The following is a 27690-nucleotide window of genomic DNA, read 5'->3' as shown; positions in this document are numbered from 1 at the left end:
TGCGATTCGGAAATCGCCTCGGGGAGATTTAAGAGCCACTTCGGCGATATGTCCGACTCCGGTTTACGATGTAGCCTCTTTATTAGATACGAGAGCCAATTCTGTGGACGCGGCCAGTCTATCTGCCCCCAAGTGGAATGGGACAGCACCTTCCGTCAAACTGTATACAGGTATTTGGACAAGGGATGATGAAACTCCACCACGAAGGTTGCAGTTGGACTAAAATCGACAACTTTTCCCTCAGTCTGCTCCCAGGGCAGTCTTAGACAGACTTCACCGCGGTGGGCAGCTTAAGATGCTTTGACCTGCAACATAGGTTATGTAAGCACATGGGCACTGCACGAACATGGTAACATACCTTTGCCAAGAGATACACAGCACTTCAATATATTATCCTAATAACCATACATAAATGGAATATCTAGTTCGCTTGGTCTTATTACAATTGTTCTGCGCATAAAAGCAGGTGAAAATATAATGCACGGTTATTTGCACACTCTGGGCACGGTAAAAATCTGCACGTCTGCACTTGTTCATCAAATTTTCTCTAATGATCATAGCATCAATAGACGATCGTCTACGCGCGTTTCGTCAGAGCTTTAAGTTCTACGTTAACTGTGCAATCGTATGTTCTCATACCCTTGCAGCAGCATTAGGCAGTTCTTAACTGTGCAATCGTACGATTATCGGTTACGCTCCCCACTGTTCGTAGCTCGAACGTATGCGTGAGCGCAGTAAAGATAAGAGCGCTTAAGCTGTGAATATCGTTTAAGAGCGGCTAAAGCTGTGAATATCGTTTACGAGCGTGGCTAGAGCTTGGCATTAAAACTATTGGGGTACCACAAGACGTGAACGAGCATAAAATAATTTTCCCAAATTTCTGCTGGCTACTACAGGCTGTCTTGAAATGCAGTAGGCAAGGGAAAAATGATGACGCGATCGTTTTGTTTTTTTTTGTTCTTGGTTTATTCAGTACTTTTCATTCACTTATTTATTCACGTTGTTGCTCTTGCTTTCGGCTGTGTGGTGCGCTGGTGGACTGCGTAGTGTGGTGTTTTGCGTTTGTGACTGCCTAGTGCAGTGTCTTGTGTTCTTGGCCTCTTTTGTTTTTGGTCTGATGTACTGCCTAGTGCAGTGTCCTGGGTGTGTGACTGAGGGACTGCCTAGTGCAGTGTCTTGTCTTCGGGCTGATGGACTGCCTAGTGCAGTGTTTTGTGTTCGGGCTGATGGAGCAGCTGGCGATCGCACCTGAGGCCCGGAAATAATTAATTCTTGCTGACTTAAGGTTATTGGATAACAATAATTGTGGGGTGTGGTAACTATGTCGAAGCTTGGTGCTTCGTTGACAATTTTTAGTGGGTCAGGGTGGTTTTGCTGATGCTGGATCCCGGAAGGTGCAGTTGGGAATTGGGTATTTGGTTTCAAAATTAGTTTTTGCTAACTCTGCATCGCGGAAGTTGAGTGGTAAGTCGATAATTTTATGCTGGCTTGACTTATTGTGATATAACGCAAAGGTGGGGTGTTTTAAATTGTTGTGTGGACAAGAAAGTGTAGAGTTGTTGATCGAGAGTTCTTAATTAATTGTGTGCGTTGCTTAAAACTATTTTATTTCCCGGAGGTGCTGACACACCGCAATTTGTGGAGAACAGTGGCTAGAGCCGACCAGTTGGAATCGCTGGATGAAGAGGAGATTGGAAGTGAGCTGCGTGAAACCTTCGATACGTTGTTCATTTCTTTGAAAGCCGAGCTGCTGTCTGCAGCTCGAACTAGGTCATTTACGCGTAGCTGCCCATTCCACTAGCATGCAAAATAAATAGACTCATCAATATACAAAAAATATAAAAAATAAATCAAATAATGAAAAAAAAAATATAAAAAAATATTTTAAAAATTTTATACAAAACAACATATTAATGTATAAGTATTCGATTTAAGTACATAACTCTTGTCAAAACATCAATGTGTAACGAACCATGGATCCCATGGTCCCCTTCCCACGGTCTGGAATAGAAATAAGATATCTATAAAACATTCATGGAAGGCCGGCCGATCTATAAAAAGGCAGTCCACCAGCCATCGGGAGGCAGTCAAATCACCATCCGCGTCGTAGTATAAGTAAACATAACATAACCGGGTAGCATAATCATACGGAAGAATACGGAAGAATAAAGAAAACCATTGAAAATTAAAAGAACCAAAAAAAGTGTTGTGATTTCTATTTCAGTTTCTGGCAAAGTTCCTGGTTTCCCGATAAAGTCCTCGTGAATTATAAATATCTTGTAATTCAGGACCCTGGACAGACTGATGCATACCTCAGCCTGAAATAGGACATTACAAATGTATAAGTATTAGATTAACGAGAAGAACGTTAGTCGCTTTTCGGGACGCCACTCTACGCATACCCGTACTCAGTATATATATTTTTGAGCATATGATTTTTAAGAGTTTTAGAATTAAAAAATAAAAATTTTACATTTTACATTTTTTTGCTACATCTGCTATCTACATCTTGTAACGAACCATGGATCCCATGGTTCGTCGCCAACAGCCAACGCACTCCAGGTGAAGCGATCAACACCCAGAAAAATGCACTCAGCACACGCAAAAGACAGGAGACCAGCACAAAGGGTTACGCATAAGTACCTAAAATAATATTAATTAATAAATATTCAAACAATATATATCAGTGCCAACAATCCCTTCCCAGGCGGCACCGATCACCTTACCTGGGACATTGACTGGGAGGCGATTGCTTCGGTACCCTCGATTACCGGGCAAACCCCCACATGCGCGAGCCAGTCAGCGCTCCGACTTCCTCCGGAATGGACACTGGGGCTAATGATTAGGTAACCTTCTGTTACCGATCAGCCCGTCTGCACGCGCAGACTAAATTCGGCAATATATATTTTGTAAGAACCCTTCCCACATTCTGGAGTAGAAATAGATTCTGTAGACATTCATGGGAATGGAAGTCCGCCCGATCTATAAAGGCACTGCCTTGCATGAATAAAGGCAGTCCACCAGCCATCGTAGGAGGCAGTCAATCAGCCATCGCAGGCAGAGAGTCCACCAGCCGCAGCAGTCAGGCAAATAACAAACACGCAAGTCAAACCACCATACGCGTCGTAGAACAATTAAACTTAACATAACCGGGAAGAATAAAGAAACCCATTAAAATTAAAAGAACCAAAAAAGTGTTGTGATTTCTATTTCAGTTGCTGGCAAAGTTCCTGGTTTCCCCAAATAAAGTCCTGCGAATTATAAATACTTTAATTCAGACCCTGACAGACTGATGCATACTCAGCCTGAAATAGGACATTACAAGTGGCGCCCGAGCAGGGACTTTAAAGGATTTTTCGTGGAAACTTCAAGAAAACCGAAATCAGGGACTTCGTGGATTAAAGACCCACTGCCATCAAAAAGGAAATTGAATCGATAACAAGTCCGCGCACTTACATAATCCAGGCGCGAAAACAAACGCGAAAGTATACGCAGTGCCGATCCTAAAAGTGCCGTTTAACAGTGACTCAGTGCCAAAAATCAACAGAAATCAACATGGAACATCACGACGATGAACAACCAGAGGAGGCATACCCTGCGGGACACTTTTCCAATCCAGGGGTCAGCACCGGCTGGATCCACAAACTCCGTCGGGACGAACTAGAAGTCCTCGCCGAAGAATTCGGATTCGGCAGCGAAGGAACGGTCGATGAACGCCGAAGGAAATTTGCCGCTCTAGTCGCCGGGCCACTCGCGCAAGAAGCCTGGGTCCGCCTAGGAGAGTTCGAGAGGCACTATGCCAAACCAGCCTCACGCTCTCGTTCCAAGTCACCACTGCCCACTACTCCTGGACCAGATTCACCCAGATTCTACTGGCGCACATCAGACTGGATCAAAGAGAAGTTCAAATACCCCTCCTGGTCCTACCAAACATGTTGGATCAAGGTATCGTCGGCATGGACTTCCTATGCGCCATTGAAACAACGATCCAGTGCGGTACCACACTTCTACAATTACGAGATCAGTGCCACACACCACATATCCACACCGTTCCGACCAACAGAGTACAAGGCCACGAACCCGACACCAGAAACTGAAGCCAACGGCGGCCGTCATACGTCCGCAACCTATCCCAACAATTTCGGCACCCAGCCACGCCAACATGACACCCATACAAACCTCAGCGAACACACGACCACGACCTACCCCATGAACAAAACGACCCAGATCGCCACGAAGAACACGACACCCAGCCCAGCCCCAGCAGAGGCAAAGCGCCGGCCCACGAACATGAAGCTGAAACCAACAACACGAAACAACAATCAAGCAAACGGGAAAACGAGTCCCACGGTCACTACGGAGCAACCGCGTCCTAGGCCAACCACAGGGGACACATACCCCAAAGAAACTACGAGAATCTCACCCACGAGACAAGCACTAACGCACTGGAACCCGGCGCTCGACACAGGAAGCCCAGGTCCAAGTCCAGCAACAGAGCATGTAAGTACCCTCTCCTCCCAGGAGAAAGTGAACATAGAAACACCCTCAGAGACGACAATCAGCCCTGAACCAAGACAACAACATCGACACCGACAACGGCAGCAACAGATCAACAGCCCAGCAACAAGGGAAACAGCCACGCTGACCCCACCCTGGTCGGGGCCCATAATTGAACTGATATCCACAGAGCCCCTCAACGCGGGCCCGGAAACCAGTACGAGGGCCCCACGATACACCGACCGCAGCCCTGTCGTACCCACGGCCGACGCCCCACCGATCCTCGCCCACACAATGGAGTACCTTCCGCGTACTGACATGATTTTTAGCGTCATGCACCGAGCCATGCCTAGAGCCATGTCCGAGATCTTCGTCGCCCATACAAGTCGTTGTTGTGATACCAGAGGCGTCATCGCGACTCACCTGTTCACGTACCAGTCTGGCTGTAGTATAACACGAGTACTACACCCGGCGTACCAAAACATCATACCCATGGTCGACACCACACCCATCGTCGCCCACATAAGCGACTACCAACGGAGGATCGAAACGCACAGCTCCTTCGACACAAACCTCTTACCCGAAGAACCCAGCCAGCCATTTGACTCCGAAGCCGCCGATTGAACCGAACATGAGCCCGAACCAGTCCCGGAGCCGTGGCCGCCGGACTTGGCCCCACAGACCCAAGCATCCGTCGCCCAAACAAGCCATTGGTCCAACAAAAGAGACATCGTCGAGACTAGCCAGTTCATGCACCAGTCTGGAGACAATACCACCCAAGTGTTCCGCCAGAGCTACAAAACTACTCTACCCACGTCCAACGCCTCCCCGATCATCGCCCACATAAGCGATTACCACCGGAGCATCCATCCGTCAAGCACATTTGACAAACCCATCCTTCCGAAAAACCCGAATCAAACCTTTGACCCCGGAGCCACCGAACCCACCGAGGACGACCCAGAACTACCGACGGATCCTTGGCCACCCGACATAGCACCGCAGATTCGAGAATGCCTGGACAAATAACTACCAAAGAAAACTGCCGATATGACTGTCGTCATATGGGAAATTCGACCCACCAAGCACCAACTACACCAACTACAAAGCACCCAGAACAGCAGAAAGGCCACGATCACAACAGCAGTAGAAAATATAACGTTACCGACGCCACGCTAAAGTGACGAGATTAACAGCGACGAATCCGGAGACTCGGCACAAGCCAAAGGACAGGATAACCCGGAAAAAAGGCGAACCTCAGCACCCGCCAAGCGACGCCACAAATCTCTCCATCACCCACCCGGAAGAAAGGGGGTGTAACGAACCATGGATCCCATGGTTCGTCACAAGCAGATGACGCAGCCAACGCTACTCCCAGGTGAAGCGATCAACACCCAGCAAAAATGCAAACTCAGCACACGCCAAAAGACAGGAGACCAGCAGAAGGGGCTTACGCAATAAGTACCTAAAATAATATTAAATAAATAAATATTCCTAACAATATATATTCCCGAAGTGCCAACGAAATTCCTTTCCCACGGTACCGGTGCACACCGATCACCTTACCTGGGACATTGGACACTTGTTGGGAGGCGATTGCTTAGGTAACCCTCGATTACCGGGCAAAACCCCCACATGCGCGAGCCAGTCAGCAGTCTCCGACTCTCCTTACCGGGGATATTGGACACTGACTGCAGGGAATGATTTGGTAACCTTCTGGTACCGATCAGCCCGTCTGCACGCGCAGACTATAATTCGGCCAGAGAGATTTATGTAAGAACCCTTCCCACGGTCTGGAATAGAAATAAGATATCTATAAAACATTCATGGAAGGCCGGCCGATCTATAAAAAGGCAGTCCACCAGCCATCGGGAGGCAGTCAAATCACCATCCGCGTCGTAGTATAAGTAAACATAACATAACCGGGTAGCATAATCATACGGAAGAATACGGAAGAATAAAGAAAACCATTGAAAATTAAAAGAACCAAAAAAAGTGTTGTGATTTCTATTTCAGTTTCTGGCAAAGTTCCTGGTTTCCCGATAAAGTCCTCGTGAATTATAAATATCTTGTAATTCAGGACCCTGGACAGACTGATGCATACCTCAGCCTGAAATAGGACATTACAAATGTATAAGTATTAGATTAAACGAGAAAGAACGTGTGAGTCGCTTTTCGGGACGCCACTCTACGCATACCCGTACTCAGTCAGTATATATATTTTTGAGCATATGATTTTTAAGAGTTTTAGAATTAAAAAATAAAAATTTTACATTTTACATTTTTTTGCTACATCTGCTATCTACATCTTGTAACGAACCATGGATCCCATGGTTCGTCACAAGCAGACGACGCAGCCAACGCTACTCCCAGGTGAAGCGATCAACACCCAGCAAAAATGCAAACTCAGCACACGCCAAAAGACAAGAATATTGGACACTAGCTGCAGGGCTAATGATTAGGTAACCTTCTGTTACCGATCAGCCCGTCTGCACGCGCAGACTATAATTCGGCAATATATATTTATGTAAGAACCCTTCCCACATTCTGGAGTAGAAATAAGATATCTGTAAGACATTCATGGGAAAATGGAAGTCCGCCCGATCTATAAAAGGCACTGCCTTGCATGAATAAAAAGGCAGTCCACCAGCCATCGTAGGAGGCAGTCAATCAGCCATCGCAGGCAGAGAGTCCACCAGCCGCAGCAGTCAGGCAAATAACAAACACGCAAGTCAAACCACCATACGCGTCGTAGAACAATTAAACTTAACATAACCGGGAAGAATAAAGAAACCCATTAAAATTAAAAGAACCAAAAAGTGTTGTGATTTCTATTTCAGTTGCTGGCAAAGTTCCTGGTTTCCCCAAATAAAGTCCTGCGAATTATAAATAACTTGTAATTCAGGACCCTGGACAGACTGATGCATACCTCAGCCTGAGATAGGACATTACAAGTGGCGCCCGAGCAGGGACTTTAAAGGATTTTTTGTGGAAACTTCAAGAAAACCGAAATCAGGGACTTCGTGGATTAAAGACCCACTGCCATCAAAAAGAAAATTGAATCAATCAAAAGTCCGCGCATTTACATAATCCGGGCGCGAAAAAAATCGCGAAAGTAAACGCAGTGCCGACCCTAAAAGTGCCGTTTAACCGTGAATCAGTGCCAAAACCACCATGGAACACCACGACGAGGAACAACCAGAGGAAGCGTACCCTGCGGGACACTTTTCCAATCCAGGGGTCAGCACCGGCTGGATCCACAAACTTCGTCGGGACGAGCTAGAAGTCTCGCCGAAGAATTCGGATTCGGCAGCGAAGGAACGGTCGATGAACGCCGAAGGAAATTTGCCGCTCTAGTCACCGGGCCACTCGCGCAAGATGCCTGGGTTCGCTTAGGAGAGTTTGAAAGGTACTATGCCAAACCAGCCTCACGCTCTCGCTCCAAGTCACCACTGCCCACTACTTCTGGACCATCCGACACTCGCCAAATGGATCCTAAGACCGGATTACGAGTCCCCGCAGCCACCGAATACCGCACTCCTGCAGCCCCGTTTCCAAGGCCCCTAGCTATTGAGACCCACCCAGCACCCGTACCGAGGGTCTTGTCAGCGATCGACCGACCCATGGAAGGGCACCACTACAACCAATGGCGGAATGGCATCCGAAAGTGGGGAATCCAGTTTGACGGCCAAAATGATCATTCATCGAACTGCTCGAAGAACGCGCGCTCTCGTATCGGGTGGACTCAAACCATCTGCCGCGGGTAATGGCCGAACTTCTCACAGACCGTGCCAGTCGTTGGTTCCGCACCAGCCGCCTACAAAGTTCCTCATGGGAAAATTTCCGCCAGGAATTTTTAACGTTCTTCTTGCCACGGTATTTTGAACAATTGGAAGACCAGATCCGAGCCCGCAAGCAAGTGGCGGGGAAACTGTTTAAAGATTTCCTCATCGAGATACGTCTACTCATGCACCACGCCAGGTACGACGCAGCCAAGGAACTGAACAGGTTCTACGACAACGCGCTGCCAGCATATCAGATGTACGTGCGCCGACACGAACTACAAAGCTTAGCACAGCTCACACTGTTGGCCACAGAGTTCGAGAGCATCCAAGAGCGGACCATTCCGACCACTTTCGCACCCCCGCGGAACACGCCAAGATACCCAAGGCCAGCTACAGAGCAGACGAACAGTCTCTCGCAGTGGACGCCATTTCGGAGACCACATTGGGAGTCGACAGACACACCAGGGAGACCGCCAGCTCAACCAAACAGTACGACGAATCCCGATATAGCACCTCGCATGATCACGACCCCTATCGCCAACCCACGCACCGCCTGTCGCCGGTGTGGTGAAGCCGGGCATGCGGCATACGACTGCCATAGTCCCTCGATCCTATTCTGCTGGGAATGTGGCAAACGCGGCACACGGACCGTCGATTACTGCCGCCAGAATACGTTGGGAAACGACATGCGTCCCCAACTGACACGGGATCAGCCGGGAACGACGCCTCCTCCAACCCGCGACTAAATAACTCTCTACACGTAAGCAACGGCCGGATAGTGGCGATGGTAAGCATAGGAGGATACGCAACGGAAGCCACAATCGACACTGGGGCATCCAGAAGCTTTATCAGCGCAAACCTCGCTCGACAACTAGACAACAACACCAACCTGCAAGATGCATGCGTCCGCATACGCCTGGCCGATGGCTCGGTCAGAGAGATCTCACAAGTTCTACTGGCGCACATCAAGCTGGATCAACGAGAGGTTCAAATCCCGCTCCTGGTCCTGCCAAACATGTTGGAACAAGTCATTGTCGGCATGGACTTCCCAGGTGCCACCGAAACGACGATCCAATGCGGCTCCACGCTGCTACAGCTACGAGACCGTCACCCCATGCCCACTGAACCCGTGCTTACAACCATCCACGTACAAGACGCCGAACCTCGATACCAGAAACCCCAACAAATCGCAACGAACCCACGTCCACGACCTACCACAACGCACACGGCACCCAATAACGCCACGCAGCACTTGACACCCAAACCAATCGCAACGAATACGAAGCAACGACACACTACGGAGAACACGAATCCAAGGTCAACACCAGCAAACAGCAACCAAGCAATCGGGAAAACGAGGCCCACGGTCACTACGGAGCAACCGCGTCCTAGGCCTACAACAGGGAACAAGCATCCCAAACAAACCACGAGGATCTCACACACGAGACAAACACACTTGAACCCGGCGCTCGACACAGGTCCAGGTCCAAGACAAGCAACAGAGCAAGCACGCACAGAATCCACAACGGAAGAATTGAACGCACGGACACCCTCAAAACCGACCATCAGCATCACCACGCTGGTCGGGGCCCATAATCGAACTGATATCCACAGGACCCCTCAACGCGGGCCCAGAAACCAGGACGATGACCCCACGATGCACCGACCACCGCCCTGTCGTACCCACGGCCGACGCCACACCGATCCTCGCCAACACAATGGAGTACCTTCCGCGTACCGACATGATTCTTAGCGCCATGCCACGAGCCATGCCACGAGCCATGCCTACAGCCATGTCCGAGATCTTCGTCGCCCAAACAAGTCGTTGCTGCGATACCAGAGGCGTCATCGCGACTCACCTGTTCACGTACCAGTCTGGCTGTAGTATAACACGAGTACTACACCCGGCATACCAAAATACGATAAGCCTACGATATACCGACCGCCGCCCTCTCGAAACAACGGCCGACGCTTAACAGATCTTCGCCAAGACATTGGAGTACCTTCCGCTTACCGACGTGACTCCTAGCCCCATGCACCGAGCCATGCCTAGAGTCATGTCCGAAATTTTCGTCGCCCAAACAAGCCATTGGTCCAACAAAAGAGACATCGTCGTGACCAGACAGTTCATGCACCAGTCTAGAGATAACACCACCCAAGTATTCCACCAGAGCTACAAAACTACTCTACCCACGTCCAACGCCTCCCCGATCATCGCCCACATAAGCGATTACGATCGGAGGATCGAACCGTCCAGCACATTCGACAGACCCATCCCGCCGAAAGACCCGAATCAAACCTTTGACCACAGAACCCACCGAAGACGAGCCAGAACTTCCCACGGATCCTTGGCCACCCGACGTAGCACCGCCGATTCAAGAATGCCTAGACAAAGAACTACCAATATAATAATAAAATAGTCTTAAGCAACGCACACAATTAATTAAGAACTCTCGATCAACAACTCTACACTTTCTTGTCCACACAACAATTTAAAACACCCCACGTCTTGGGAAATTTCGCAATCAACGGCCTACATAAGAAATATCATTTGCGTTATTTCACAATAAGTCAAGCCAGCATAAAATTATCGACCTACCGGCCCAAATTCAGCTATCACCTTCCGCGATGCCGAGTTAGCAAAATCAATCCTAAGCCCAATTCCCAACTGCAGCCCGCACCGACTGCGATGCAGTCTCAGCAAAACCTTTTCCTAAACACTTCTGACCCACTAGCAAATTGTTAACGAAGCACCCAACTTCGACCCACTTTCCACAATTATTGCCACCCAATAATCATACGTTAGCAATAATTAATTATTTCCGGGTCAAAGACAGGTGCGATCGCCAGCTGCATAAAAGGGCCAAGATCGGCCGAAAGGGTAGGGAGTCCATCAGCCCGAACACAAGACACAGGCAGTCCATCAGCCCGAACACAAGACACTGCACTAGGCAGTCCATCAGCCCGAACACAAGACACTGCACTAGGCAGTCCCTCAGTCACACACCCAGGACACTGCACTAGGCAGTACATCAGACCGAAAACAAAAGAGGCCAAGAACACAAGACACTGCACTAGGCAGTCACAAACGCAAAACACCACACTACGCAGTCCACCAGCGCACCACACAGCCGAAAGCAAGAGCAACAACGTGAATAAATAAGTGAACGAAAAGTACTGAATAAATCAAGAACAAACAAAACAAAACGATCGCGTCATCATTTCTCCCTTGCCTACTGCATTTCAAGACTGCCCGACACCTGAAGCCACCTGCGATCTACAAATTTTCTTGTAGCGGATCCTGGACAGACTGAAGCATACCTCAGCCTGAGATAGGACCTCATACAGTTCTGAAATTTAGATTTGTAGAAGTCACACTTTGCAGATCTTATACCCTTGGTAATTATTGCTCTTAATCGTTTGTATGTTAAACGAAATTCATCTGTTTTATAACGCTTCCATTTAAGAAAAGCATTGTCTCTCTGATGAAATTAGATTTTTTATCTAACTGTTAAACCCTTGTTTTTGTCTTAGGTTGGTTAATTTGGTTTTTAGAGGAAAAAACTTATTGAACAGGTACTGAACATTGTTTTTTAAAACACTCAATTGACAATTAACATGGGGAGATTTGTAAATGGAAGACCAGTCACATGCATTATATTCTAGTTCTAGTTCATTAAGGTCAATATTCTTATAGTCTCTATACGTAAAAGAATCAGTTTTTTAATCAAAAGTCAAGTCATATATCAGGAAAATAAGGTAAAGTTTAGAAAGCTGGTACTGATACCTGGTCATAGAGTAAGGTCTTATTAGGGTCATTGATGAAAAACATGTCAAGAAGTGTATCACAGGTATTTCTGAAGTGTGTAGGCATGGTTACATTAACGGCATACAACCCCAGATAAGCAAAGCTATCCAATAGATAACTCTCTTTCATGATATTGCTATTGAAATCGCCGGCCAGAATAATGTCCGTGTATGTCACTGAAATGTCCGAGATACTATTAATTAATGGCTCATAGTCAATTGTCCTACTGGGTCTATAAATACATCCAAGTAATATTTTCTTATTTAATTTTCTTGATATTTCCAAAAGTAAATATTAAATGGGACATTCACTTGGTTGTTTACATTTAACATTACATTTTAATCTAGTATTAACATATATAGCAACACCACCTGCATGTCCAATACGATCAGAACGAAAAACGAGAAGGAACGTGTGAGTCGCTTCTGGGGACTTGACTCTACTTATACTCAGTCAGTATATACATTTATGAGCTTATGATTTTTTAGAATTTTAAAATTAAAAAAAAAAACATTTTACATTTTTTAGCTACACCTGTTATCTACATCTACAATGTATATTTTACATCTAACATGTAGATTATATAGTGTATTTCAAAATTTCGACCCGCCCCTTCCGCCACCACAAAGGACGAAAATCTGTGTCAGGCACAATTTTAAAGATACGATAAAACTAAAAACGCATTATCGTAGAGAATGACCATATCTATCAGATTGCCGAATCTGAATCAGATCGGATCATAATTATAGCCAGAGTGAAGAAATTAATTTTCAGTTGCTTCCCCTGCCCTCTCCTGCCAACGACAACGCAACTCATTTTCCTTCTCGCTCGCACACTCTGCCGCGTTCAGTGCGCGAGCAACCCCTAGCGGAGGAGATGTAGAATCTAAATGGTACACGTAGAATCTACATGTTAGATGTAGAATATACATTGTAGATGTAGATGTTGATAACATATGTAGCAAAAAAAATGTAAAATGTAAAATTTTTTTTTTCAATTCTAAAATTCTAAAAAATAATGCTCAAAAATATAGATACTGACTGAGTACGGGTATAAGTAGAGTCGCGTCCCCAGAAGCGTTCCTCACACGTTCCTTCTCGTTTTCTTTTAGCCTAGCCTTTTAGCTGTTTCACCTTCACTTTACCATCAATAGCTCGACCACTCCTCGACAGTACGACAAGTACGAGTTTGATGTTCGATCGCCGAGTTTTATATTTTGTAACTGTTACTATTTTAATGTGTGTCATATTTTCTGTATTATATTTAGGTTGACTTGTGTTCACACTCGTAAGTTATTTTTCGATGGGTGCCAATTAACTATAATTCTATTATATGTTTTCTTTATATAAATATTAAGATGGGTTAAACAATGACGTTGGGCCGATTGAACTCAATCTGTCTTCAGAGCTCGAACCTGACAAACTGCAGCAATGAACCCGAAAAGCTTAGAGCCTTATGTATAGCTCAGCCGACCTTGCACTTCGTGGAATAGAGTTGTTCGCTTCTCTTCTCTCTTTTGCTAGTCGACTGATCGTGGGTCGAGTCAGCATTAACTGATTGCTAATGCGCTGAGCTCTAACTACACCGTCTTGATGCGCTCTCGCAGTGCTCACTGTATTGCTGTTAGTGCTAACTTACATGCTTTCTTCTGGGTAACCTAGCTAAACTAAAAACTAATTCTTAAAATGGTTTATATTTTATTACATACGTCAGCTTTTTTTACTCCTATATATTTAGATAAAAGCGCACGGGAACTCAAAATATTATATTCATTTATGAGCTTATATCTGTTTATACTGGTGATGTGGATCTTTATTTATATATTTTTTCAATTTAAAAGGGTCAAACATGAGCCGCGCCTACGAAACGATCTATGGAACATTAAGTAAGTTGTATAGTCAACATCAAAAACAAAATAAATCAACAGAAAAATTTATTTTTAAGTCCAGACAGTCGGTATGACCAGAATGTGTTACACAAAAGTCAGCGTAAGGAGCTAGGCAACACCTGCATTCAGGAAAAGTCCCGTACTCGTACTCTCGAACGTCAATCCATCAAAACCAAACCGTTACATGTCGAAAATCTAGGAGTTTTCTTCGGATGCAACGTGGCGCTCAAGCATATAAATTTCATGGTCGAATGGTATGTATGGTGTGAAGTTCAGTCCCTTTCACATTATTTCTGTCTCAGGTACCAAGGCTGGAGCGTTTGTGGAGAAAATGGAGCTGGGAAAACTGTGTTAATTAAGGCAATTCTAGGCATTTACTTCCACCAGACGGGTAACATTAGTAGCTTTGTTAAACAGCCCAACCAACAAGAATACTGCATTCACGCCGCTTATAGTGCTCAGGTTAATGAATTAGTGGAGCCGCTGACGGTATTAGAAGCCATTGAAATGGTGCTGCATACTCGTGGATTAATATATTTAAATGTGAAAAACGTGGCACTGGCCTTATGCAGGATCTTTAATTTATACAATTTTCGGTTATTTTCGCTTGCCTCATGCAGCCTTGGTGTACGGAAGCGTCTAAGTATTGCTATAGCGCTAACTGGCTATGCTGATTTAGTCTTGCTGGACGACCCTTTTTCCCACTTGGATATCATCAGCCAAAACAATATTCATCATTTTATAGAAGCCCTGTGCAGACAAGGCTATTCAGTGGTCTACACATGCTCGAATACAGTGAATCCCCAAACAGTTCCCCGTATTGCTACGCTTAGCAGCTCAAGTATGACAACTTTTGGTGAGCGGCAGGAGCTAATGGGCAGGAATTCAACATACTATGTCGTCGAAGCTCAAATCGATAGTCTTAAGCTTTCAGATCGAAAATCTCTAGTGGAGGTGCTCTACCAAAAATCACAATTCAATATAAGTAATACTGATGTTGATGGAACTATACAGAGTTGGCCAACAGAAGTACAGGAGCAGAATTATACAATTATACTTAAAATGGACGATAATTCCAAGTCTGACATGGTACACCCAGATATTTCCTCGATTAATCTTATGATGTGTCGTCTAATTGAAAAAATATTTCCACACGCAATTGTTAAGTAAGTAAATAATATAACATTTTTAAGCAGAGTAAAACTCCCTAATTACAGGACAGCAAACATTCACACGGCGTGCTTTTGGCTATCGAATAATATGTACTCTATGTCACAGATACTTAAAACGCTCGAAAGTAACAAACACATTTTATACTCTTTCTCAATTGCTTCACCAACTGTAAGCTCTACACAATTTACTTCTTAATCGATTTTTGATAAAAATGAAATAAACATGGCTGTTTATTGTAGCTGGTACTCAAAGAGTGTATAGGTGAAGCGTTTCCGACCTCACAGAGTTCATGTACGACAAAATGAAAACTTTTGAATGTACTCCCATCCAGGACCGTACTAAGGGAGGTGGTATTTGCATTTGCACTGGGAGTCACAATTTAGGGGCTTACAAGTTACAATTTAACTTCAGTACTCAGATCAGCTAAATCTTTTGTCGACCGAGTCAGGGATGATATTCGTATGGAAACGATAAAAAATCATCCAGCCAGAAAATTTAGGAGCAGGCTTTTAGCAGACGAGTACTGTTTGAGACGCCAAGGTTAATTGGCTTTTCTAAAAAAAAATCAGTTAAAACAAATGCGAGTTAAGACGTTATAATGGCGGCATGCAACCTATGCGGCGATATATTATCATTGATCAAAATTCGGCAACGACAGACGATCAAAACTGCAGTCGAAGCAGCAGAATGTAGAATATAATTTGTAGATTTGAAATCTACATTATTTGTATATTTTTATAATCAGGCAGGCTTTCACATTCACTTTGCGTTTTACTTTTCAGAAAAAGTCATACTATTCATTTCAAGGCGCTCTGGAATCCTGTAACGTTTCACGAACACAAATATACAAATTATGCCAGGCTAGTTGTTGGTCAGTGAGGGGAAGCGCACGCTTAAGGTTTCCGGCTTCTGCTCGTCGGCTATTGGGGTTGATGGTCTTGCCCCCCCTCATGCTGGTGGCCTATACTCATCCTACCAAAAATGAAATAGCGTGCTACGACGAAAACTTAACCGGAAGATACTACCTATCCCTGAATACAAGAAAAAGCTAGGGTCTGTGCTGCGAAGAGTTTCGTCCCGTCTCTGGTGTTAATGAGACTGTCTCGCCCGCCCTACCTTGGCCATTCCAAGCCGCCTTCATTGAATATGGAATGGCCCCTTCTGCCTAGGGACGCCTACATGGGGAGAGTGCTAGCTAAGGCAAACAAAAAAACGAATTAAAACATTATAAAATATATTCTAAATTCTATAAAAATGAACCTACTAACATACTTAAGCTACGATATGCACGAGAAATGAATAATATTAAATGGACAAAAATGAATGCATATAAATAAATAAGAACAAATGATAAATAAATATGAATAAATACAAATGAATGATCAAACCGCAGATCGTTGTTGGGACAATTTTCCAGACATGCGATCATTGGCATGCAAAAAGTGTTACGCGTAAACTTTGATGGCAGAGGATGGGCTAGCGCATGATTAATTAGGTCCGCGAATAAATATATTTCTGCTGGTTTTGGTCTGTTGTTATAAAATGCAGCCTTATGTGGCCATAACAGCACTCACCCTTGTCAGGAATCCATCGAAGAAAGCGCCTTCACCGACGTATTGCTTAACGGAGAGAGGGGAGAGAGAGAAAATATCGAGATGGAAGGAAAATATTCTAAGCGCGCACCCCCTGACCTCTCGCTCTCATCGCTTACTGCAAAAACACTCTAATCTCGCTGGGACACCAACAAAAACGTTAAAGCTTAAAACTGTTTTTTTTCTTTGGAACTAAACGTTGCAAAAATCACACAAAACAAAATTAATCACAAAAAAAAATAAAATTCTCTTGGGCATCTGGTATGCCTCTGGTCACCCGCCGTCCGGATCCACACGGGGGTCTCTCGCGATTCCTTTGCGGATTCCCTCGCTCCCAATAGCGCAGGGTCGCCGACGCAGCTGTCTCTCTGCACGGTTCACGGGCACTAACTAGCCATCCGCTGAGCACTAGCTCTGCCTGCTTGAACTTCGGCTGATCTTCCCTCATCCCCTTTCCCCCTACGCTGCTACTTGCGAGCGCTGCTGGTATTTGGCGTATAGGGAGGCACAAGGGAGACCAAAAAAAATGGGCTCGTCCGAGCTCTGCGCGTATCAACTGCCGCCTATATGGGTGATGGAGCGGGACTCCTCTATTGAGCTTCTCCTTGACCACGGGAGCGATCCTCCAATCCAGTGTCCAACTGAGGGCACCTCTTTGCGGCGTCGCCTGGGCCCAGCGACAGCTAACCAGCGCCAAGATCTCCACGAAGCGATGGAATTAGGCGTTGCCGCCCTCAAACTTTAACTATCCATGCTCACCAATTCAACGCCTCTTCGCAAAATAAATCTTCTCCTTCTGGACTTTTTCACCGTCAATTTGCACTTTACTTTTACATACACGCGTGTTATAAAATTAAGGGAGTTTTTCCACTCCGCACAACTGCACTGACTGGGGGACCAAAAGCGAGAGACCGAGCTAGACGCTTCCGTTTAAGCGCCAACCTCATGGTCTCGAAAAGGTTAATAGGGCCAGTGAGTGAAAGGCCTGACATTTGCCCCTGTTGTTCTCTTTTCCTCCGAAAATTCCTTGACCCGATCATCCAATCTGAGCCCTAGAGGGCGCCACCGGACCTTCCCCTGGCCGACAGAGAGCGCCACCCGCTAACACTCTTGATGCTGCTACAAGCGTTACAATCCACTTTTGTGAATTTGTTTACGCTTTGTACGCCAAATTTACTGCTGTTATACCCAGCTCATACAAAAAGGCCCCTGTTATGTTTAACTGAGATTTATCGATAGCCAAATCGGGCTGCCACAGCTGGAAAGATGAATTCACTTTTTGTTTTTGCCCTGACCAATTTTTTCAGATCCAATTTTGAGGTTGGTTTAAATACAAATTATTTATAAAATGGACACAAGCTCAATTTAACTAGTAATGGTGTAAAATTTATGCCAATCCATCACTAAGTCATCTATTTTTTTCGTTTTGCAATTAAAATTTGTTGAGTTGTATAAAAAGCCGTTTACTTTTAATTTCAGCGAGGAATTTGTTTCCGTTTTGAAAACAGAATACTCTTGCGTTTTACGAGAAACCCAGAAACGGGTTACCGCCACCTCCTGTTTGTGTTCTTGAAAGACTCGATTAATTATGTTAGCTTTAAATTGTATGATTGGAAGTGTATGTACGATGCTCATGCCATGATGTGTTTGTTAGTAAATGGTTAGCGTGCTTGATTTACAATTTAATATTTGCGATGCGTGTGAATTCCACAATGTATTTGTAAGATGCGATAGGTTCTTTTTCAGAGAATCGATATATATCAGTATAGGATTTGAAACTTGAAAACGATTTCGATCTTGAGAGAAATAGCCATATGACATTAGACTTTGCTAACCGACTAGCTGGAAAAATAAAGAGCGAGAGAACTATATTCGTCAAGCTGGCTGTCCAGTTGAGCTGGGAGCAGCGCTGCGGCAGAATTGATCGGAAATTTTACTTTTCGTATACAATTTTGCTAGCTTGGTGGCTGAGTTTTTCTGAAAAACATCATTTTGTATCAAGTAGTCCCTCAGTTGTTTGACTGCCAACCATTAGGTGTGTCTATAGACGTCTACGAACAATATTGTTGCATTTTGTCTCTAGTGCTATCATTCTCTACGCAGCAAAATTGTCTAAGTCTAATGTCTTATGGCTATAGGCGCGACATTTGAAAATTATATGCGAAGTGTCTTCCGGTAGGTTGCAGGTATCACATAAATTGTTATTTATTACTTTCATTCTATCAAGCGAAACTTTGCCTATTCCGTGACCACTTAGTAGTCTGTCGATTTGTTTGATTTCCAAACGGCTTAGATTGCATTTTTTGTCTTTAAGCCATGGTTTTTCCCGTATATACGGAAATAACTTTGTGTAACCTTTATTTCATTCCGTGGCGTAAGTAATATATTCTCTTTCCCAATCTTCTTTAATTTTATTATAAATATGAGTGATAACGTCTTTAAGAGGCCAGCGAGCAACCAGAATGTGCCATTATTTTTAGCATTCTTTGCAGCAATATCAGCTTATTTATGTGTACATGACTTGGAATGCAATGAAATGAAACAGGGAGTGCTGATCTTTGCCAATCAGGGGTGCCACAGAAATCACTTCCGCTGGAAAATCACCTCAATTCCATTCCGCCGTGCCACACACCGATTTTTTAGCGGAATCAAAATCGCTCACAATTTATCCAGCGATTTAATTAAATACACCCATAAAATACACCTAAAACGATTCGAATCTTACTTTCCCATAAAGGTTGTTCAATTGGTGATTAACCCTCATCCAAATAATTTAACATTTTACATGTGAAGTTAATAAAATAAGCATTTTAGTAAATCATTTTTCAATCCGCTGACTGAATTTTCAGAGCGAGGTGGCCACTTAGGGCGATTCGGACTTTCGAAGTTAATACAGTAATGCCACCTTGTTTAAGTCGAATTCGGAACAATATATTTAATATTAATTATATTGAAAGAATTCTGTTTTTCTTTAATTAAGCATTACAAAAAATAGCTCATTGTAGTAAAACTTCCTTTACATCAAACGTGTGCATACTTTTTGTGCACATTGTGAAAACATTTGTAGTCATTTGTTCTACCAGGTGGCATCGCTTCAAAATGCCAAAACAAAACTAACAAACCATTTCTACACATTATTGCCATTGCATTTATGTCAAAAAGACCTGTTCGGCTAAGCGCAGACCCATGGCAGCACAAATAGAAGCATAGCGATCATTATACCAAAAATTGGTAATTGTAATGAATCACAAAAACCACATACGTATCGTTTGAACGTGAAAACGAGTCCGATGCGCATCTGAAAAGCCTGCACTGCAAGGTTTGTATTCTAATATGTTGCCTCCGTAGTTCTTCGACGGCCAACAGTCTCGTTAAAGGCATTTTAATTAAGTTTACCGTAAAATTCAGATGTGTGTTTTTTTTTAACAGCATATTGCTGCCATGCAGGGAGAGTTGGCAGACAACTGCTAGAGTTGCCGAGTACATTGTTTTGTTTGAAATTATAAAATTACAGCTTTGAAAAATCAAATATTTTATATCATAAAAGGAAAAAAATTAAAAACCAATGGTTTTGATGTGATAAAATCAATAAAACTGCAAAATAAACCCCATTCGAATTGAATCTTGTAAGGTGTCAACCCTAGCTTTAGTTAGAATTTGGTTTGTGATAATGCTAAGAAAAATTAAATCGCTCGGAATTCTGTGGCACGACGGAAATTTTGAAGCGGAAATCCTCTGCGCGGTTTCCCATTTCACTAGTGATTTCTGTGGCACCCCTGAATGTAATTATCTGGAAGGATTTTTTTATAACCGTACGTAAAAAAGAGTTAAGGGGTATATTGTATTTGTGGTAAAAGTGGATGTGTGCAACGCAGAGAAGGAAACGTTTCCGACCCCATAAAGTATATATATTCTTGATCAGCATCAATAGCCCAGTCGATATAGCCATGTCCGTCTGTCCGTCCTGATGAGCGCCTAGATCATAGAGATTATAAGAGCTAGAGCAACCAAATTTTGTTTCCAAGCTCATGTGATATCACACTGCTACAAGTGTATTTCAAAATTTCGCCCCACCCCCTTCCGCCCCCTTCCGCCCCCACAAAGAACGAAAATCTGTGGCAGGCACAATTTTAAAGATACGATAAAACTAAAAACGCAGTATGTTTTATCGAATCCTAATTCTTTATGGATAAAAGCAGAACCCACGTAATTGTCTGTGATTGAACCGTCCTTGAAAATTAAATTGAAGTGCTTAGATTTCAAATAAGTTAATTTTTCATGAGCTAACGAATTTATAAGAGAATTACTTGCAGATCTTTTGTTAAGTGTTGTGTTGGCTGAAATTTCGCTGTTAAAACTACATACATCTGTGATCGGTACAATTGCATCCAAAGTATCTTTAAGCTTATTGTACACTTTGGCGTAGCTGGTATTCCAAAAGAACTGACCAAAAGCGATAAAGCCGGAAGACCATAGGCAAAAGCCTTAGTCAGCTCCTTTGCTGTAATAAACTTAAGCCTGTGTTCAGATGTTAGATTGTAAATTATATAGGCCTAGTGTTCGTCTAAGATGAAAATTGTTTTTTTTTTTGATACATGAGAACATGAGTGGTTGCGAATAAATGGACTGTAGTAATCTTTATGTATTTTGATTTTATTCATATGTAACATTAGTGGTTTAAATGTTATTTGTACAGCGGGTTATACACAAGGCTGGGGCGAAAATAGCGGGCCGGTACTGAATACGCGTGCGGTTACTCTCAAATATCATTTTGTACTGACTCAACTCCACAAATGAAGTCGAGGCCAAAAGGGAATAAGAAGATCACGCGATGCGACACTCCAATACAAAGACGGTGCACTTCGATGTCTTCGTGTGCAGCTGCGCGTTTTGGCTATACGTGTGAGAACGTTACAGTTAAGTTTTTGGACATAAGCAATAAGAACAGCGGGCAAAACAATAGCGAGCATATGATTAGGGCAACTATTATATGAATGAATATTGACCTAAAACAAAGCGACTAATTTCTCAACATACCGGCCCCCCTGAACGACTGTTCAGTTAAAGGGAAGCACAGCAATTTTGGTGATAGGTCTCTTGTACACTCCTCGGGCAGTTTTTACGGTGACCACTCGAACTCTCTCGTCTTGACCATGATGAAGCGTATGTTATGTTGTTGGTCTCCTGCTGCCATTTGGTGCGCGACTGCAAGGAAGAAAGGTATTCAAGATTCCAACGTTTCCAGAACCCTTGAACCTTGGCTTACAGTCGTCTCCAACGCTGCAGTCTGTTAATGTTCACGTCCAAAAACGACGGCTCTGGCACCGACATATGAGGCTGACCTGTAAGAAAATGATCGGGTGTAAGAGGGTCCAAGCTATGATCACTGGGAGCGCACAGTGGGCGAGAGTTGAGTAGACCTTCAATCTGGGTTAAAACGGTTGAATATTCTTTGAAAGTTAATGCACTGCTACCAATTACTCGGCGAAGGTGAAGCTTAATTGATCGTACGCCAGTCTCCCAAATACATCCAAAATGCGGGGCTGACTGCGGAATAAAGTGCCAGTTGATTTCCTGACTCGTCAGAAAACTTGCAATGTCCTCGTCTTGACAATGAGATACAGCCATCCGTTGCACTTCCGTTAGTTCCCGTCTGACTCCGTGGAATGTTGTGCCATTGGCTGAGTATAAATCGGATATAGGGCCACGTCGAGACCAGAATCGTTTGAAAGCTGCGATAAATGCGGGAGTCGTCAAATCACTGACGAGTTCGATATGAATTGCTTTGGTGGACAGACAAACAAAGATAGCAAACCAAGCTTTGCCAAACTTCGGTGTCCGACCTACCGATGTCTTGATAGTAACTGGTCCAGCGTAATCCAATCCAGAATGGAGAAAACAGCGGGTGGGCTGAAACCGAAAAGCGGGAAGATGAGCCATGAGTTGTGTGCTCGTACTTTTGCGCTGGAGGAAACAAATCTTGAAGTTGAATACGATTTTCCGGACAATGTTGCGGGCACCGAGAACCCAATACTTCTGTCTCAACGTGTGGAACATAAATTCAACTCCAGCGTGTAGCGATGTGACGTGCTGGTGTCTAGCTAATAAAACAGCGACTGGTGATTCTTTTGGAAGAAGTATGGGATGTTTTGCATCGTAAGTTGCCATTGAATTGTCAATGCGTCCTCCTACGCGCATTGTTCCTTGGTCGTCAATAAATGGAGTGTAGTGAATCAGTTTGGAAGAACTCCATCTGAACGTGTTTGATTATCCTAGAGCGTGCATATTGAAGCTCCCATGATGATAAAAACGATGACAGGCGTTCCTTGCAGCGAAGACGGTGTACAAAGCGAAAGCAGTAGCTTATTGTCCGCAAAAGATGTGACCAAGAGGAAGCCTTGTTAATCATACATTGAAGAACATTTCCTTCATCGGAAATGTGTAGATTAACTTAAGGCTTGCCTTAACTTCCATGTGCGCAGCCTCCTCAGTCGACAGTGCAAGCTTTGCCTTAGCAGGTGGCCAAGTGAGCCGTGATTGTGAAAGCCACGGTGGTCCATTCCACCACAGTTGATGGTCTACAAGATCCCTCGGTAAAAGTCCACGTGATGCACAGTCCGCGGGATTGTCCCCAGTGCGAATGTGTTGCCAGCAACTACGTTGACAAGCATCTAAAATCTCAGCAGTCCGATTGCAAACATAAGTGTTCCAAGTCCGAGGGGGTGATGAGAGCCAATGCAGTACAACTTCTGATTCAGACCAACATGAGGTACTGGAAATAGGAATAGTTAGTGCTTTCTTAACCAGAGACATCAATTTAGAAAGAAGATGGGCTGCATTCAATTCGAGTCGCGGAATGGATACAGGTTTGATGGGCGCAACACGGGTTTTTGCGGCGATCATTCCGACAACATAGTCCTTATTGAGTTTCACGCGACTGTAAATAACAGCGGCGTATGCATGAGCCGACGCATCGGCAAATCCATGCAGCTCCGTTGCTTGAAGTGGTGAGGATATGTAGCGAAATATGCGACACGTTTCCAATAAATGAACTTCTGCTACAAACTGTTGGGAGACCTGACAATAATAGTCAACCGTCGAGTGTAGTTGAGCCAGCCTCCCATGTCGGTGAGGGTGCTGCAGCTCAACCTACATAAAAGCAAGCTCTCGTCAACGGAGCTCCTCATCGCCATGGAGCAAGGGCCCGTCGACATAGCTCTGGTCCAGGAGCCATGGATTGCCTCTGGCAACGCTGTGGCCGGACTAAAGTCCTCTAACTACAACATTTTTCACTCACCATCGGTAAGCAGGACCAGAACCGCCGTACTCGTACGGAAGGGCATCCATGCTTACCTTTTGTCTCATTACAGCACTGATGACCTGACTGCTGTGATGCTAGAAACCGAGGAAACGCACCTTATGGTAGCTTCCTGCTATATGGCACACGACAGGCCAGCTCCACCGGAAGAGCTAAGGAGTCTGGTGGCGGATGCCAGCCCGAAAGACCAGCAACTTCTGGTTGGTACGGACGCCAATGCCCACCACAGCGAGTGGGGAAGCCCCGACATCAACGACAGAGGTGAGTCACTTCTAGACTTCATACTATCAACTAACCTAGATGTAGCAAACGTAGGGGAGGAACACACCTTCGTAGGTCCAACCTCGTCCAACGTACTAGATCTAACACTCGTAACGGGAAAGAGTACTTTGGTATCTGGCTGGAGAGTCCTTGAAAGACCATCCTTCTCAGACCACAAGTACATTCAATTCAAGTACGAATTTAAACACTCTCCGAAGAAAACTGTTTATAGAAACCCCCGGAACAAAAACTGGGAAAAGTTAAAAAAACAGTTACTTCGAAGCTCGCCCGGGCACAGTGAAATCCCCGGAAGACATAGAAACGTCCCTAGAGACCCTGTCCAAGGAACTACTGGATGCGTACCACGCATCATGCCCACCCTCGAGAACGAAAAAAGAGGACCAAACCACTCTGGTGGAACCGGGACTTATCGCTTCAAAGAAACAACCTCAAAGAATTCTTCAAAATCGCCAAACAGGCGAACGAGGAGATAATCAATGAGGAATACTTCGGAAGCTGCTATCAAAGCAACCTACCATACAGAGTCAGCTGAAGCGAGAAGATGGATAGTGGACTGAGGGCTGTGAAGAAGCCCTAACAGCACTAATGGAAGCTCACTTCCCAGGATGCACCGAGGTTGCTGATGCTACAACGCATCAGGACCTAGTAACTGAGGAAGAGCATCCCCCAACAGGCTTCATATCGTCTAAGAAAATCCACTGGGCTATAGACTCCTTTGAGGGTACAAAAGCACCTGGACTAGACGGTATATTCCCAGCCATGCTACAGGTGACCAAAGACGTGATCACCCCATGGCTCTCTGCAATATACTCAGCTTGCCTGAGCACAGGCTATATCCCTATCCAATGGAGGACCTCGAGGATTGTCTTCCTTCCAAAGGCAGGAAAGTGCAGCCATATGAGCCCCAAGGATTATAGACCGATAAGCCTTACATCCTTTCTACTCAAAACACTAGAAAATCTGCTGGATCTACACATCAGGAATGATGTAGGGAGACTGATGTCAACCAACCAGCATGCCTACACCAAAGGGAAATCGGTAGAGACGGCACTGCACTCGCTAGAAGCCACCATCGAGAGAGCCCTCCATAATAAAAAGTATGCTCTAGGAGTGTTCGTAGACATATCCGGAGCATTCAACAACGTCACTACGAACGCTATTATGGACCGCCTAGAAGCGACCAACACACATCCCGCAATCAACATCTGGATAAAGAACCTTCTAAGTTGCAGACGGGTGCAATCAGAGTGGGGCACCGCTTCCATGGTGAGGGGGGCGCAAAGAGGCACACCACAAGGTGCGGTCCTGTCGCCCCTCCTGTGGAACCTGGTGGTCGACGACTTAATAAAGAGATTCGAGAGGAGAGCCCCAAAAATAACAGCCTATGCAGATGACATAAGCATAATTATTACGGGAGTATGTCCATCGACCCTCAGCTCCATAATGGAATCAACACTCAGGGAGATATGTGAGTGGGCAGGAAAAGTAGGACTCAGTATCAACGCGGACAAGACTTTATCAAGAGATACAAGGTACTGGCATGGATCCCCCCGAAAATTGATAAAACCAGGCTGACCCCGAAAGCACTAGTCAAATACCTCGGCATAGTACTGGATAGGAAGCTGGCATGGAGGCCCAATGTAGTGGAAAGGGTGAAGAAGGCCACCATTGCGCTATACGCATCCAAGAAGATGCTTAGCAGCACATGGGGACTGTCACCTGCTCTAATGCACTGGATCTACATCTCGGTGGTGCGACCGACTCTGCTGTACGGAGTCTTAGTGTGGTGGGAAGCGACAGAAAAGAAAACGTACAATAAGCTTATGGAAAGGATCCAGCGGCAGGCACTGCTCTGCATTACGGGGGCGCTGTCTCTACAAGGATTCGGGCACAGTTCAATTGGCCGAGACATGACCAGTATATCTGACTACATGATTCCCCAAACTGGCCTGGATGTAAAAACAACCTCATACAGAGCGGCAGAGGCTGCTTAGTCTACGGATCGTCCACACGACGTGATCAACCTGTTCGTGGACAGCCAGGCGGCGATAAGATCCATGCAGTCGTCGGCGGTCAGTTCCAGAATTGTCTTGGCAAGCAGGGAGGCATTAGATATCCTAAGCACGACAAAGTCAGTGCGGATCTACTGGGTTCCCAGCCACCAAGGCATCGATGGCAACGAGATGGCGGACGGTCTGGCTAAGGACGGCGTCAGGCTGGCAAACAACAGAACTGAGAACGTGCCTGTCTCCCTTAGAACGCTCCAAAGCGATTTAGAGAAACGGGCCGACACACGGGCAAGAAGGAGGTGGAGCAGAACCACCACCTGCAGAACCTCAAAAACCATGTGCAAGGAGCGCAATATGAAACTCAGCCACTACATACTGCACCTCCCACGGAAGGACTGCAGAATGTTGGTAGGAATACTCACAGGTCACTGTCTGGCCGCGGCACATGCTGTCAAACTAGGCATCACCAACAGTGGCAACTGCAGGAAATGCGAGGAATCCGGGGCAACTGAAACCCTGGAACATCTCATCTGCAACTGCCCGGCTCTCTCAAGGGCTAGGAGAATATACCTGGGCGCCCCGGTACTGGCATCACTGGAAGATGCCTCCAAGAGGACACCAGGGGAACTGCTAGCCTTTGCCAAAAACACTTCGATCCTTAAGGACTTCATAAATATACTCGAAAGGTTCTTACACCCCCATCCGGACAACTAAGGGCCATATTGGCCTATGCGTGGCCCCGTGAGGGCCGTCTGGGTTAACCTAACCTAACCTAATAATCTCGAAATCTACGCTACTGAAGAAGCTCAGTGGCTCAACACACACAAAAGCGAACATTATGCCAACTCATTGCATCTTTTTAATGAGGATTTGAAAAGAGTAAGAGTGTCTGAGTAAATAGCTCAATAAAAACTTGTGGTAAGGTTAGTCTTTCAATTGAATGGGTCAAAAACAGTAAATCAGTAGCCATGGCTGCAGTCTATAGCTCACAAGCTTTATAGTTTATTGTAAGACACTAACATACGTAGATGCCTAGAGTTGTAACCAAACCAAAAGTAAAGTTTTATCTGAAGGTCACAAGTCCAGTGAAACAAAAAATAACTAAAAAGCGAGAAGGAATGTTGTGAGTCGCTTCTATGGACGTTCTCAGTCTCAGTCAGTATATAAATTTGTGAGCTTATGATTTATGTTGGATTTTAAAATATTTGACATTTAACATTTTTTTGCTACATCTGTAATCTACATGTACATGTCGATTCCACATCTGAAATGTAGATTATACAAACAAAATGTAGATTCTACATCGTCTCCGCAAAGGTCGCGCATTTTAAAGGGCAGGGT

General features: G+C 44.9%; 1 protein-coding gene across 2 annotated transcripts in view; it reads left to right on the top strand.

Moving 5' to 3' along the window:
- LOC111078851 (putative ABC transporter ATP-binding protein BC_2655) overlaps positions 1-15385 on the top strand; it is a 63962-nt gene extending 48577 nt beyond the window's left edge. The window contains exons 4-7 of one of the 2 annotated variants that reach the window (XM_022373753.2): positions 13825-13972; positions 14032-14229; positions 14278-15141; positions 15193-15385. In XM_022373753.2, coding sequence (XP_022229445.2) covers positions 13825-13972; positions 14032-14229; positions 14278-15141; positions 15193-15343 — 1361 coding nt within the window. In that variant the 3' untranslated portion in view covers positions 15344-15385. The remainder of the gene's footprint in view (positions 1-13824; positions 13973-14031; positions 14230-14277; positions 15142-15192) is intronic. The other variant, XM_022373755.1, reaches the window with a different exon arrangement.
- The last annotated feature ends 12305 nt before the right edge of the window (positions 15386-27690 follow it).

The sequence above is a fragment of the Drosophila obscura genome, unplaced genomic scaffold (assembly GCF_018151105.1).
Source record: "Drosophila obscura isolate BZ-5 IFL unplaced genomic scaffold, ASM1815110v1 contig_87, whole genome shotgun sequence".
NCBI lineage: Eukaryota > Metazoa > Arthropoda > Insecta > Diptera > Drosophilidae > Drosophila > Drosophila obscura.
This window is presented reverse-complemented; position numbering and strand designations above follow the sequence as displayed.